The 15382-nt window shown below is 40.1% G+C and overlaps 1 protein-coding gene and 1 pseudogene across 9 annotated transcripts in view; one reads left to right on the forward strand and one right to left on the reverse strand.

Moving 5' to 3' along the window:
* The first annotated feature begins 2134 nt into the window (after nucleotides 1-2134).
* LOC116636378 lies at nucleotides 2135-4140 on the forward strand (annotated as a pseudogene).
* A 5653-nt stretch (nucleotides 4141-9793) lies between these two features.
* The window catches only part of ZNF638 (zinc finger protein 638), a 125753-nt gene continuing 120164 nt past the window's right edge, over nucleotides 9794-15382 (reverse strand). For all 9 annotated transcript variants that reach the window (XM_032410739.1, XM_032410742.1, XM_032410736.1 and 6 more), the window contains 3 exons: nucleotides 13285-13386; nucleotides 12514-12632; nucleotides 9794-10922 (listed from right to left, as the gene is read on the reverse strand). In XM_032410739.1, coding sequence (XP_032266630.1) covers nucleotides 10857-10922; nucleotides 12514-12632; nucleotides 13285-13386 — 287 coding nt within the window. In that variant the 3' untranslated portion in view covers nucleotides 9794-10856. The remainder of the gene's footprint in view (nucleotides 10923-12513; nucleotides 12633-13284; nucleotides 13387-15382) is intronic.

Raw genomic sequence — 15382 nt, forward strand, 5'->3', positions numbered from 1 at the left:
CCTATTGTCATTCTGTTGATTTCCAGCTTGATTCCATTATCGTCAGAAAACATGTTCTGTATGATTGCAATTCTTTTAAATGTGTCAATACTTGTTATTAAATAGCCCAGATTATGGCCTGTAGTCATGCATGTTCCATGTGTACTTGATAAGAATGTATATTCTATTGCTTGATATTCTATAAGTGTCAGTCTTATCCTAGATTTGATTATGTTGTTCAGTTCTTCTATATCCTTGCTGATTTTCTCTAGCAGCTCTATCAACCAATTGGTGAGAGTGGGGATTTGAAGTCTCCAACTATAACTGGATTTGTCTATTTCTCCTTTTAGCTCTATCAGATTTTGCTTCATATATTTTGAAGCTTTGTGGTTTGATGCATACACCTTTAAGACTGCTTTATCTTCTTGGTGGATTGATCCTTTTATCATCATGTATTGTCCCTTATTGTCTCTAGTAATACACTTTGCTTTGAAGTCTAATTTATCGGATATTAATATAGCCAGTCCCCCCCCCCCCCTTTTTAAATTAGTGTTAGCCCTGTTTCAAAGGTCAGTTTCCTAGAGACACTCACAGTACCAATTATTCTAACAGTCTGGGTCCCAATAAGAAATAGCACACTGATAGGTAAATTGAGGAATACTTAATTTTAATAAAGGGACTATTTATAAAGGTGTGGGCAGACTATAGGAGAATGACAACCAGTGGTTCAGCACACAAGGACTAGAAACAGTAGTTATTAGTTACTGGAACCCAGAAGGAGAGTCTTATAAAGAATGCAACCTTGATATAAACACTGATCTTTGGTTGAGGATCAAAGCCAGAATGAGGTGATTCTGCAGGGAACCAGGAGAAATACCTTGACCTCACTTCCTCTGCTCCATATCCTGCTCTGGCTCAATTGTTCAAATCCAATGAGAAGTGATGGGGTCCACATGGGTTAGCCTCCTGGGGCAGAGAGCAGGATGGAAAAGAGTGGAAAGTGAATCTGGTGGGACAAACAAAGTATCTTGACAGTTTCTAACCAGAAGGACTCTGAGCTCTTAACTTTTCTCTTGGATTACCTCTAGGTTTTTAAGACCCGAATTTTAGGGAGAGAACTTTAATAACTAAAATTATCTAAAAATGGAACTGGCCACAGAAGAAACCCCCAAGACCTGGAACTACTTCAGTGGACAGCCAGTGGTGGGAATGTCACGGAGAATCTTCAAACATTTAAGGACTGGCCTTGGTAACCTCTGAAGTTCCCCCAGGCACCAAGGTTCTACTGCTGAGAAACAACAAAATAGACTAAAATGTATGGAAACCCTAGTCAGTGTGGAGGTCCTAAGCAATCAGGTGGAAGTGCAGAGGAAGCAGATTAGCGCTATCCCTGGGGCACGACAGAGGCATTCTGTGTGAGGATGTTTGGAGCATGGTTGGGAAGATTAGCAAGGGCAGGAGCCTATCGGACATTGGCCACAAATGAATAAGAAAAGCAGCAATATTACATTATATATAAACTGGAAATTAACCTGTTCTGTTCCATCAGCACTGAAGTGGATGGCAGCATCTGTAAATGTGACTTTACTAAACAGGGGATTTCATCTCTAAAACTTCTGCAAATTTTCTGACAATGGAATGAAGTTCAAACTCCCTAACTCAACATTCAAAGCTGTATGAGTTCAAGAAAAACCCTGATGAAACTGACTTAAAAACATTAAGGAGGGGCGCCTGGGTGGCTCAGTTGGTTAAGCGGCTGCCTTCGGCTCAGGTCATGATCCCAGGGTCCTGGGATCGAGCCCCGCATCGGGCTCCCTGCTCAGCAGGAAGCCTGCTTCTCCCTCTCCCACTCCCCCTGCTTGTGTTCCCTCTCTCACTGTCTCTCTCTCTCTGTCAAATAAATAAATAAAATCTTTAAAAAAAAAAAAAAAACATTAAGGAGAGGTGCCTAGGTGGCTCAATCGGTTAAGCATCTGCCTTTGGCTCAGGTCATGGTCCTGGGGTCCTGGGATCAAGTCCCGCATAAAGGCTCCCTGCTTAGTAAGGAGTCTGCTTCTCCCTCTCCCTCTGCCCCCCCATCCCCACTCATGTTCTCTCTCAAATAAATAAATAAAATCTTAAAAAAAAAAAATTAAGGAAAAGGCTTTTCCCTGAGTTAACATGGCTGCGGCCAGTAAGCAGCTGGGACTCCGATGAGGAAAGGAGGCAAGGTTTTTCCGAGGCTTTGCCAACGATCCCTCAGTGATGGCGCTCCAGTCGGGGTTCTGGGAGTGGCTGTCAGTTTGCAGGAACCCCGGGTGTGGGGTCGCAGCACTCTCAACCAGTTCCAAGCCAGTGGCAAAGCCTGAAGTGAACCCTGTGGAAAATGCACCCCAGAGCTCACCAACCAGAACCCCTGCAATCTGGGAGCTCAGGTGTGGTCACGGAAGAGCGGAGTTGGGGGACAGCATGGCCCTGCCATGAGTTCTGGCACAGGTTGCGAGTTATGAGGACTCAGCATCAGTAGAAGCCTTTGTTGAGCATTGCAGTGGCCAACTCACTTGTTTCAACCACTTGTTGTGGTTTCAGCATCCACTCGGGAATGGGCTATTAAAAAGCACCTTTACAGCACCAAAAATGTGGTGGCCCATGAGACTGTAGGATGGGTGCTGGCTGAGCGATGCTTAGAGGCAGGAATCAACATCATGGTCTACCAATCCACTCCTTGGGAGGCAGCCTCAGCCCCAATGACACGATTGCAGCGTGCCATGACAGAAGGTGGCTTAGTGCTGCAGGAGCCTTGGAGTATCTATGAATGAAACAGGAGCATTGTTCCAAACATGTGAATATAAAGCCGTGAGCTGTTGTTCCGTCCTTTAGAAGAGAGCTTCTGGAAGAACAGCCAGCTTGGAAGTTTTGTACAATCATGTAACAGTGGAATGTTATTACTAGTTAAGGTCATCCCCTCCTCCCCCTCTGTGTATGCTGGCGGGGCGGTGGCTTAATCAAGGGCTAAATTCTTCCCCTCTCTTGGACAGGAGAGAAGTATCTGAGAAAAGCTGTTGTTGCCAGTTATAATTAACTTTTGAAGGACAAAGTAAATGTTGTTTATACGTTAAAGAATACACATATTATGAACACTTTCTGGTTACATGAAATCTTCACCTTTGAGCCCTCTCTGGCAAGAGTACACATAGTTTTGTGCAAACTACTTGCTACCATGTCCAGCTCATAGTGCTTGATCTCAATAAATGATAGCTGCTGCTGCTGCTCAAAAAAAAAAAGGAAAGAAAGAAAACAGATCAGCTCTCAGGTCACGGTGGCTTCTGTGTTGGTAAATCCAGTAGTGTAAGGATGTCATCCGGGGCCCAGGTATATACTGTTCTCCGCTTTACTGGCTGCAGCATGTATCTCTTCCAAACCTGTAGACCCATATGGTTCAAGGATGGCAGCCAGTACTCAAGGCTACCGAAAACTAGAAATATGGCTGCTTCTGGGTTTCTACAAAAGAGGCCCCTCCTTTCTCAAGAGTCTTGGGCAAACTTCTCCTTGACCTCACTGGCTCAAACTGGAAAATCACCTTGGCAAGGTAGATGGGATTACTCTTGAACTAGGAAAACCTGGCTGGGTGGCACTAAATTAAGACCCAACAGCTGAGAGCAAAATAGGGGGCCATTTCTCTAAGTGTGGAGTAACTGTACCTCAGTGCCAAAGTTAGAGTTACCACCTTTGCAACCTCCCTGAAGTCTCTTGACCCCTGGCTGGGGCAACTCAATAAAAGGGGTTGCCTCAAGGCGTCGGTGGCCAACAGGTCTAGAAGAGTTGGAAGACTGAAAATGAGGAAGTTCTAGACTCCAGGGCCATCAGAGGGCAGGTAACACAAGTGCAGCTTCCGGCCAATCCTTGTGGGTGACTGTATGAGACCAGGCATCATTTCTCTGATCCTTAATACAGGACTAAGATCAACTCAGGGGCCTACACAAACCCGGGGCCATGGGGCCATGCTCGCTGCAAATAAGCCTTGTGAGAGGTGGTGCCTTACATTCCCACCCAAGCCTCTGGCCAGTCTTTACAAAAAGGCACCAGAAAACTCCAAGTGCCCCTCCTGGCCACCCAGAAGCCTTTCCTGGTAAGTCAGGATAGGCTCAGAAGGCTCCAGCTGTTATACACGGCTAAAGGAGACATCCCAGATGCAGCAAAGCTGCCATCTCTAGGGGAAGGCTGCCCCACTGGCAGGGGTACACTAAAGGCAGGGAAATGGGTACAGTCTATTCCATGAAAGCAAGTAAGGGATGCAGTCCATAGAGAAGTTAAAAATAACAAAACTTGGGTGCCTGGGTGGCTCAGTTGGTTAAGCGACCGCCTTCGGCTCAGGTCATGATCCTGGAGTCCCGGGATCGAGTCCCGCATCGGGCTCCCTGCTCAGCGGGGAGTCTGCTTCTCCCTCTGACCCTCTCCCCCTCTCATGTGCTCTCTCTCTCTCAAATAAATAAATAAAATCTTTAAAAAAAAAAAAAATAACAAAACTTGACTACATCTACTTTTTATCCTTGCCACTTGCTATTGGCAATTCTAAACAGTATTAGTGATAAAATATGCCACCCCATCGGAGACTGGAGACCACTTCTACCAGTGAGCTACTAGGGTTTTCCACCTTATCTGCTAATACCTTTGCAGGTAACTGAAAGTATTCCACACACATTCAAGGAAGACCATCTTTCCTCCCTCTCTGATCCCCAGTTCTGCCAATTCAGCTACATTGCTGTTTATCTATAAACTTCTCTTCCCTGTGATCCCACGAGGCCTGACCAGATGTCCAGAATGCGGGGGGGGGGGGGGGGGGGGGGGGGGGGAATGAGCATGGATCTGGGGTAAGATGCACTGGTTTCCAGCCCCAATTCTATTGCTTGCTAGCTGTGTGGCCCCGAGCAAATAACCATCTCTTTGAGCTTGCTTCCTCACAAATAAAATGGGAATTATCACAGCATCTATTTCCTAGAATTATTATTATTATTTTTTTTTTTTTTTTTTTTTAAGATTTTATTTATTTATTTGACAGAGAGAGACACAGCGAGAGAGGGAACACAAGCAGGGGGAGGGGGAGAGGGAGAAGCAGGCTTCCCGCTGAGCAGGGAGCCTGATGCGGGGCTCAATCCCAGGACCCTGGGATCACGACCTGAGCCAAAGGCAGACGCTTAACGACTGAGCCACCCAGGTGCCCCTAGAATTATTATTTTTAAAGATTTTATTTATTCATTTAAGAGAGAAGGAGGGAGGGAGAGGGAGCAACAATCTGAAGCAGACTCTGCACCCAGTGCAGAGCCCAACATGAAGCCTGATCCATGACCACAAAATCACGACCTGAGCCAAAACCAAGAGCCAGACACCCAACCAACCAAGCCATCCAGGCACCCCTATTTCCTAGAATTATTTTGCGGATTAAGCGAGAATGCTACTAAAACATGAAGGACACTGTCTGGCACACAAATAGGATTCACATTTTTACTTATTCCTAGGTTATGAGAATTGAAAGCACACACTCTACCAATCTTCTTTTCACCCCTAATTCCAGTTCGTGTCTAATTTGGGAAATGAGCTCATCTTACATTAAGTGTGAATTCTTTTCTTCACACAAATTATTTGCATGCCTACAGTAACTACAGTTGTTTTCTCACAGGTTATATAACTTTTTCTGTAAGAGACTTCAGTTTAAGAAAAGCAAATCCTTCACCTCCAAGGTTTAGGGCCCAAGCAGAATGCAAAGATGCTGCTCAAGAGAGGATGTGCTCACCAATTAATTCCAGTTCATGCCTAAAGCATCCAACACTAAAATTTAATTGGAAATATAGTCTATTGACATTTAACAAAATTACTGATATGGCTGGGCACAAGTCTACCATCTTTCTGTTAGTTTTCTGTCTCTTCAATCCTTTATTCTCCCTTTCCTGTCTTTTTTTGGGTTAGACTAATTCTTAGTAATCCATTTTCATTTTTCAAGTGGTAGAGAACCTTAACTAATTACAGTCTCTCTTGAGTTAGTATTACAGCACTTTAGAAATAATGTAAAAACTTACAACGGTATAATTCCATCTTAGTCTTTAATCCCAATTGTTGTCATTTATTTTACTTCTCCATATGTTAACTCTTGATATCTGTATCACTCAGTAAGCATTTAGCATAGGCAAAATTGTCAAGCAACTTTTTATGCTCATGTTCTCATGTAAGCCCTTGAAGAGGACAGGAACATGGTTTATATACATATACACACATTCATACACTTTTTAAGTTCAGCACCTACCTCATAAGCCTGTAATGTTTTGCTGATGAAGGTTTATAGATGTCAAAGTAGAATAAAGCAATGGGGAGTCAATCATAGCACCTTACTCCTCTTTCTCGTGGACTGTGGCATAGTTGATGTTACCCTTCTCCCCACCTTTCTTTTTAAATCTTTAGAAGTCTTACAGAAACTACCCCTTAAAAAAAAAAGATCCTAGGGGCGCCTGGGTGGCTCAGTCGTTAAGCATCTGCCTTCAGCTCAGGTCATGATCCCAGGGTCCTGGGTTCAAGCCCCGCATCAGGCTCCCTGCTCAGCGGGGAGTCTGCTTCTCCCTCTCTCCCTGTGTCTCTGTCAAATAAATAAATAAAAATCTTTAAAAAAAAAAAAAAAGATCCTAAAGTTTTATGAAAAGGTATACTTCCCTTCAGCTCATGGAACTTACTGTAACTTATCGCCATCAGTTTTATGCCCTGTAAATTAAAAGGTTCAGCATCTGGCAAATTTCCTTCTAGATTTACAGAGAATTCAGATATTTTCTGGTTCTCCTCTGCCTTCAACCCCTATTCTTGTTGTCATTGGTTCTCCTTACAGATTAACAATCATTATAAAGACACAGGTATTAAAAACTGCTTATCCCGTAGATGTGAATCTGCCTACATATATAAAAAATATATTATAAAATTAACAAGGAACAGTTACTTATATTAGGGAGGGAGGCAACAGGATGGAGTAAGAAAGGAGCTACACTTCTTTGAATATACCATGTTTTTACAAGTGTGACTTTAGAACCATGTAAAATGCTTTTTGTAACATAAATTAAAAAATGTAACCCTTAAAAATCAAAGATAAAATTAAACACGTGAACCTCAAAGGTAATCTACAAGGTAGCATAACTACTAAAGAACTATTCCAAGTGGGGAGGGGGGTTTATGTTATAAACGCAAACAATGAATCATGGAACACTACATCAAAAACTAATGATGTAATGTATGGTGATTAACATAATAAAAAAAGAAAAAAAAAGAACTATTCCAAGTGACTTGAAAGTTCTGGGATTTAAATATATATCCTTACTAGGATATACCCTACAGACAAAAACAAAAGCAAAGCTAAAAAAGTATTTTTTTTTTTAAGATTTTATTTATTAATTTGACAGAGAAAGACACAGCAAGAGAGGAACACAAGCAGGGGGAGTGGGAGAGGGAGAAGCAGGCTCCCCGCTGAGCAGGGAGCCCGATGCAGGGCTCCATCCGAGGACCCTGAGATCATGACCTGAGCCGAAGGCAGACGCTTAACAACTGAGCCACCCAGGTGCCCCTAAAGCAGTCTTAACAAAAAGAAAAAGAACCAAATTCTGATCACATTTCCATATTCAACTACAAATTCAAAAGATATCAGAGGACAGAGGAATATGCTAAAATTATACTACGGGGTTGCAATCAACAAATCCAAACTGTGAGGAACGCTTTCAGCAGTGCTTCTCAAACTATGTGATCAATCAGCTTAGTTTTCCTTTCCTTTTTCCCCCCTAATTTCCAATCCATCACAGATTATTATTTTGTAAAATACAAATAAGTGCAGAAACTTAAAACCCCATTTTTAAATTAGCATAACCAACAAATAGATAAAAAGTTACTGTCAAACTGCAATAAGGTTTCTAGACACTCAATTTCTGTACTTAAGTCAACATGAAGTTGCATACTCTGTGGATCAGCATTAGATTCCAAGACCACATTTTGAGCAGCATGGGTTTGTAGAACCAAATATCTCATTTCTTTATCTGAATTCCGAGAACATCCTTACATTAAAAATAATTTAAAAAACCTATCAAGCTAGTCAGCAATATATGACTTTATTCAGATCTCTTCAGTAAAACAAAATAAAAATCATTTATGAAACATTAGAAAATTTGAACTGGATTTAAATAAGAAATATTTTTAATGATGTTATTACATTAAAAGAATCCTTATCGGGGCGCCTGGGTGGCTCAGTTGTTAAGCATCTGCCTTCATCTTGGGTCATGATCCCAGGGTCCTGGGATCAAGCCCCACATCGGGCTCCCTGCTCAGCAGGAAGCCTGCTTCTCCCTCTCTCACTCCCCCTGCTTGTGTTCTTGCTCTTGCTGTCTCTCCCCTGTCAAATAAATAAATCTTGTTATTAAAAAAAAAAAAGAATCCTTATCTTTTAGAAACACATTATGAAATGTGTATGGGTAAAATGACATGCTGAGATTTCCTTTAAAATACAAGAGAAGTAAGGGTGGACATACATATATTTGGCTTTGAGTTGATAACTGTTGAAACTACGTAATTAGCATATATGGGTAAGTTATCCTATTCTCTTCAGTATGCTTGATATTTTCCACAACCAAATATTAAAATAAAAATTTAAGGTTTTTAAAACCTGGCTTGTTTTTTTTTAAGAATTCAAAAGGAGTTTTGGAGAGGCAGCCAATTTTCATAGCATTCTGTGCCAGAAAGGGTAGTAAAACCTAAAAACTTTTATTAGAGGTGATGTTGAATGCAATCTTTTATTGCTTTGGTGTCTAGATGATGAAATAATAGAAACTTTAAAAACTGTTACACCCTTAACCAACCAGTTATGTGTAGCATGAATAAAGGAGGGAGATATTTCAAGGTTTTCTGAAAAAAGTGTACAACAATTCTAAAATTATATGCAAAGAGTCTATGTTTATTTTTAGAAAAACACAAAAATATTTTGTATTTGGAGCCTTAGGATAAAAATTCCCAGTCCTCCATACAGGAACATTATTTAATATGTATAGCTAATCATCAACACCTGTCACTAAAACAAAAATCACCCTTACCACTTTTAGGCTTTAGCAGTTCCTTTTATTCTAATATAGAATCCCAATTTTCACATAACTAATTTGGAAGAAATAAGAGTTTCCATTATTTTTTAATTTTTAAAAAATTTATTTGAGAGAGCGAGAGCATGAGCTGGGGGGAGGGGCAGAGGGAGAGGGAGAAGCAGACTCCCCACTGAGTAGGGAGCCCTACGCAGGGCTGGATCCCCGGACCCGAGATCATGACCTGAGCCGAAGGCAGACACTTAACCAACTGAGCCACCCAGGTGCCCCTCACACTTAAATTTTTAAGATTAGATTCCAAGGTTGGTCCAGACAAGATTAAAGCTCATATGGTCTCTGGTTTTAAAAGCTTCCCCCTAAGGAAAAGATTCCTTAAAAAGTTAAGATTCTTACTTAGTCTCACTATGCTGCTTTACCTTGCTGGCACCTTATTCTCCAAACTTTTAATAGCTTTTCTCTCTCATTACCACACTCACCTATCAGGGATTTTATTTTTATTTTCATTTTTAAGATTTATTTCTTTGAAAGAGCACACACAAGAGAGCAGGGGAAGGGGGTGAGGGCGGGCAGAGAGAGAGGGAGAGAGTCTTAAGGGTGCAACCTGAGCCAAAACCAAGAGCCGGATGCATAACCAACTGTGCCACCCAGGAGCCCCTCACCTATGTTTTAATTACAATAGACTCTTGGCATTCATAAGCCATCCCCCTCCCCACCCACCCCACTCCTTAGTCTATGGCATGTAGCAGTTTGTCATTTTGCTCAGGCTGTAGCTAAGCCCAAACTGAGTGTGCAATGAGTTTGGTGGGCAACAACAAGGAAGTTGCTGCTTTTTGTTCTTCACTCCACTCCTGTTCACTGTAAGGTAATGTGCTGTGATAGGAGTAAGAAATCTAAGAAAGTAGTAGTTTTTCATTTCCTTCCATTCACTCTCTGTTATTAACTGGTATACTCTCATCTTGGAAAAGCTGACAAATCTGGTATTAAAGCAATTCAAAGTCAGCAGGCCTACATCTGAAGCACGTCTAATCTAAAAATTTACAGTACAGGGCTGTGTCCTGCACCCAACAAGCCACTGAATTATTTTTTTACACCTTTACAACTTTTTACAAACATGTTAAGTAATAATTTAAATGGTTTAAAAGCAACTGTAGGGGTCCACAGGAAGTAAAGGCTGCTTTGTCTTTGTAGTTTTTCAAGCTAATACTAAATGACTTGCTAGAAGCTACCTCAAATGGGTCTTGGCAGAAACAAATGTTACCGTGAGCAGGAAAAAAGATCTTCCTAACACACTGAAGACATCAAGCAGTTTTACTCAAACCAACCTGGGTCAATTATACATAATCTAATTTTATATCCAGAAATATTAGGAGATTTAAGAAATCTTTGACCTGTATATGAAGGGTTGAAGCAAAGTGAAACCCTGCTCTGCTATGACTTCCTGTAATACATGAAGAATCACTAAACATCCCAAGTCACAGGAGTCTCCTGTCTGAAATCAGAGGCAAGCAAATCTTTAATAAATCAGCCACAAACACAAGAAGTATTTTAAATATACAGTAGGAACATTTATTTTAACACTTCTAAAAGATATTTCTCCATGCCTGATGATTTGATATAAAAATCAAACCCATCATACTTTTCCCACCAGTCTTTCCACATCAAGGGCAATCAGAAATTTGTACAACATGAATATTTGCTTCTGAAACAAAAATTACAAATTGATAACAAAAATACACAAATCAAATGGACCCTAAACGAATTTCTAATGAAGTCTTTTCCCCTTTCCCCCCATCACCTAAAACTTCTTTCTTCAGCCTCATTCTGCTCCTTTTCCTTTCTTTGCTTGGCCATGAACTTCTGTTAAAAGCAATGTGCAATATAAAATATTTATTAGGTGTTGCTCTGCTGTGTATGAAAACATATCTAATATAGTTCACTGAATTTACAATTTAAAAGAGCCTGATCCTACAAAATAAAGATTAGAAACACAGTGCCTTACATTAACATTCTTTCCTTCCATTCACCAGTCATCTGATATTTATGCTATACCAGGCATTATGCTTGGTGCTTGGGGATTCAGTGGTCAACAAGATAGGTAAGGCCCTTTACCTCACGGAGCTTACACTCTAGCGGGGTAAGAGAAACAATAAAAGAATAAATAAATAAGACAAATTTTGGTGCTGGTAAGCACTATAAAGGAAAGAAATACAATAAGGTAAGTGACTGAGGTTGACCCTTCTTGGGGGTGGGAGGGAGTTTTGTACTTTTAGCTAGGTCTTTCTTAAGCAAAAGCCTTTCTGGGAAGCTGATATTTGAGTCCAGACTTGGCTAAAAGTGGGGAAGAGGCAGCTATCCAAGTGGGACTGGGAGAGGGCAAAGGAACAGAGATATTAAGGTGCAAAAGCAGCAAAGGGGCCTTTTATATGTATGAAAAAAAAAAAAAAACTGAGAGCACCAGAAAAACTGAAACATAGGGAGGAATAACAGACAGTGAGGCCAGAGAAACAGAATGGAATTAGATCATGTAGGGCTTTATAGACCTACAAGAAGAAGTTTGGGTATTATTCCAAGTGTAATACAAAGCCAGTGGAAAATATGATGGAAAAATGACACAAAGTTAAGAGCATAGATAGTAGAGCATAATGGTTAAGGGTTTGAGGCTAGAATAAAACAGAGCTGGGTTAAAATCTTAGGTCTACCACTAACCAGCTATGTGATCTTGGGATTAGATACTTGGGTTTAGATACTCTTTAAGCCTGTTTTCCTCACCTTTAAAATTGGAACGATTAAAAAATAAATAAATAAATAATAAAAAAATAAAATTGGAATGATAGCATCTACCTCATAATGTTGATGGCGGGAGGGGGTTAAATAAGCTTCCAGCAAATAACAACTCAATAAATGTTAGTTGAGTGTTGGTGCCACAAATTCAATTTAGAGGATATATAAAACAACTCTCAAACGTTCGGAAGGAATCAGAACCACTGCTTCAACTATAGCTAACGATGATTCTCTAAAGTAGCACTTCCTAAAGATGAGTACAACTTAAAAGGGGGTGGTGAGGGGTTGTCATTAAATCAGTTTAGGAAATGGGTTAAAGTTAAGCAGATTCTCTCTGACTAGGTAATTCACAAATTTTAATATGCTGTATGTCCGACGCTGCAAGAGGCCTCAGAATACATGGTTTCCCACACTTTCATGGAGAGTTATATGGGACTAGTGGTCTGTACAATCTACCCTGGGGGATGCTGCGAGAGGACAAGGAATAAAGACTAGAAGTTCCTGGCAAGGTACAGTGAAGACTGTACTTCTGAATTGTAGAGGAATAAACTGGCACCGTCTTCAAAAGTTCTCCCGAAGGGAAAGAATATACATTCTGGGCAAACACTTAAGTAGTTTAATTATACCACCTGAATAATTTTATGAGGTGTTAAGAAAAAAAATTTACCTCTGTATTTTGCTTATGACGTGTACTCTTGCAGTGATTTGTCATTGCTTTTTCACCTGAGTAGAAGAGGGAACAAATTGGACAGAAGAATCCAGCCTTCGGTACAAGAAAGTCTAAATCTACAGGACAGGAAGAAAGAGGGGGAAGAGAAAGGAGGAAAATTAATATCTATAGCTGTGTTAATCAATTTAGCTAAACATGACAAACATGCTAATCACAGTATATACTTATATACAAACATGCTATATACTGCTATGTATCTAGGGATCAAGAGCAATTAAGCCTTTAATCACAGAACCGAGGGCTTTATTTTTTAACAAATTCTATAATATTCCAGAGCCTCCAGGATACCACGAAACTTCTTCAGAATAGCAATTCATTTGAAAAAGAATCTAATGGTGTTTTTGAAACGAATGCCTTTGGAATCCCATTAAAATAAAAGAAGAAAAAAAGAGGCAGAACGATGGGCAACTGTTTGCCTGAGGATGCTGAGTAAACAGATATGGTGCTCCTTTAGCTCATTTTAGCTGGCCACAGTTTGCTAGCTAAGCTTTTCAGCATGTTTACTGAAATTTCTGCCTGGGCAAGTATAACTTAGTTCTTACCACAGAAGCAAAGAAAGTACCAGGAATAAAAGAAAAGACTTATCCCAGACTTTTAAGAATGAAAAAAAAAAAAAATCCTTGCCAGGTCATCTAAACAACAGAACACTTACTATGGTACCAAATTTTTATTTCATATGGATAAGGAAAAATGCCATGTTTACTTTACCTTCAGGGACATCAGGTACCACTGATTTCCCTAAAGAAGAGTCCTCAATCTTCTTACGTTTTCGTTCTGGTTCTGAATCCTTTAATCCAGATTCGTCATCAACTAAAATCATTAAATTTTTCAAGGAAAAGAAATTATTCAAAATAGATTTACAGCCTGTAAAGCTAACATCAGATAATCCCTGCCTACAAAGTTTAATTTATGGCTCATCTCTCTAAGTAAACCTTCCTTGGCTAATCCCACTGGACCACTCTTCCAAGATTCTTGGATGTTAGGAATAAATGGACTAAAGCTAATAGCATATTTTATTTATATATTGTTCTCGAAAGAATTTCAAGAGTAATGGAAGAAGTTCAAGTTCTGTAATTACTGTCAAAAGTGTATGTAAAGGGCTGGGTAGGAAAGAGTGTGGACTGAGGAGGAAAGGACGTGGGCAGAAAATAATTCTCATGCCCTGCACTGAGGCCCTCCCAATCAAGAAAAACTGAGTCTAAACTGACAGAGACCCCTGTCCAACAGAATCACAAGTGACATCACAAATGTTCAAGTCCAGCAAAGTAAATAACATGTGAGAAACATTCAGTGTTGGCAGACTCTGCATAATATGATCTTGGGGAAGACAAGAACGGAAACTGGTTCCAAGCAATCCTGGTTACCCTCAGGAGCTGTAACACCTTACTATTACATGGTAACTGACAAGTCCCTTCCACATATATACCCTTCATTTAGCTTTTATCTCATGTGAGATAGGCAGGTCAAATCATCATTATCCTTATTTCTTCATAGATGGAGAAAGCAAAACCAAGACAACAAACCAAAATCAAAACTAAGAAACTGGTATGCCCAAGACTGCAAGGCTTTTAAGTGACAGAGGCTAGAACCAAAGTTTGTGACTTCAAGTTCAGTGCTCTCTCCATGCAACTGGGCCACTCTTCAACAAATCTGAGGGGATGGACAGGAACCACGAAATCATTATTTATTCCTCTCTTATTCCTTGTGTTTTACCGGTCCTAAAGAACCGATTAAAAAAAGGCTATCTCCTTTTTCTTGACCTGATTAAAATAGCCTCTAGTCTCTTCCTACAAAAGTTTATTCCCTCATCAGAATAACTAATAAACCTTCTTAAACATATTCGCTCCTGCTACTCCAAAGGGATGTTTATGTTATAATAATAAATATGTATTATATACAATCATATAATAATTATTTAAATAGGGAGACCTGGGTGGCTCAGTCATTAATCATCTGCCTTCGGCTCAGGTCATGATCCCAGGGTCCTGGGATCAAGCCCCAGGTCGGGCTCCCTGCTCGGTGCGAAGCCTGCTTCTCCCTCTCCCACTCCCCCTGCTTGTGTTCCCTCTCTTGCTGTGTCTCTCTGTCAAATGAATAAATAAAATCTTCAAAAAAAAAAAAAGTTCTTTAAAAAATAAATAATTATTTAAATAGATTAGAACAAATATTTTACATTTAAAATTGTTTAGAAAATTACTTCTTCTTCAGCTAGGTCCTTCTGTCAAACATATTGTCCATTAACAGAAATAAACTGTTATATAAGCAGTAAATAAGTCACTTGTCTCTATTTTTCAGTTGAGATGAGGCAGTTCTAAGAAAGCTGGTAGCTGCAAACAGAAATCCTGGGAGTAAAATACCCTCATGAAATTAGGAGCTAATCAGATTTACTGAAGTAATTTAGATTACTAAACCACTACCTATGGCTTGGTATCAAGGAGAGGTTAGGGAGAAGAAGAGACAAAGAAGGAAAGTACCCACTTGCCCATGGGAGACAGCTTCAAGAAAGAACACATGATCAAGTAACACATAATGCAGAGACGTCAAGTAAGACTGAATTAGGAAGAAAAAAACCTTAATAAATCAAGTTTGATAACAATCCAATGGGGGTCTCTTTATCAACATAAATTTCAGGAAGGTGAGAAAAAAAAAAATTTCAGGAAGGTGGTTTAGAAAGAAGCCAAAATACATTCAGTTCATTGAGATGAAGAAGTGAAAACAGGTGATTCCTTCCAGATACTTTGCCCTGAAAGGAAAAAGAAGAGTGGGAGCCAGAAGGATTCCAAGGTTAAGGGCATGGCTTTTCTAA

Source organism: Phoca vitulina, unplaced genomic scaffold (assembly GCF_004348235.1).
Source record: "Phoca vitulina isolate PV1807 unplaced genomic scaffold, GSC_HSeal_1.0 scaffold12, whole genome shotgun sequence".
Taxonomy (NCBI): Eukaryota; Metazoa; Chordata; class Mammalia; order Carnivora; family Phocidae; genus Phoca; species Phoca vitulina.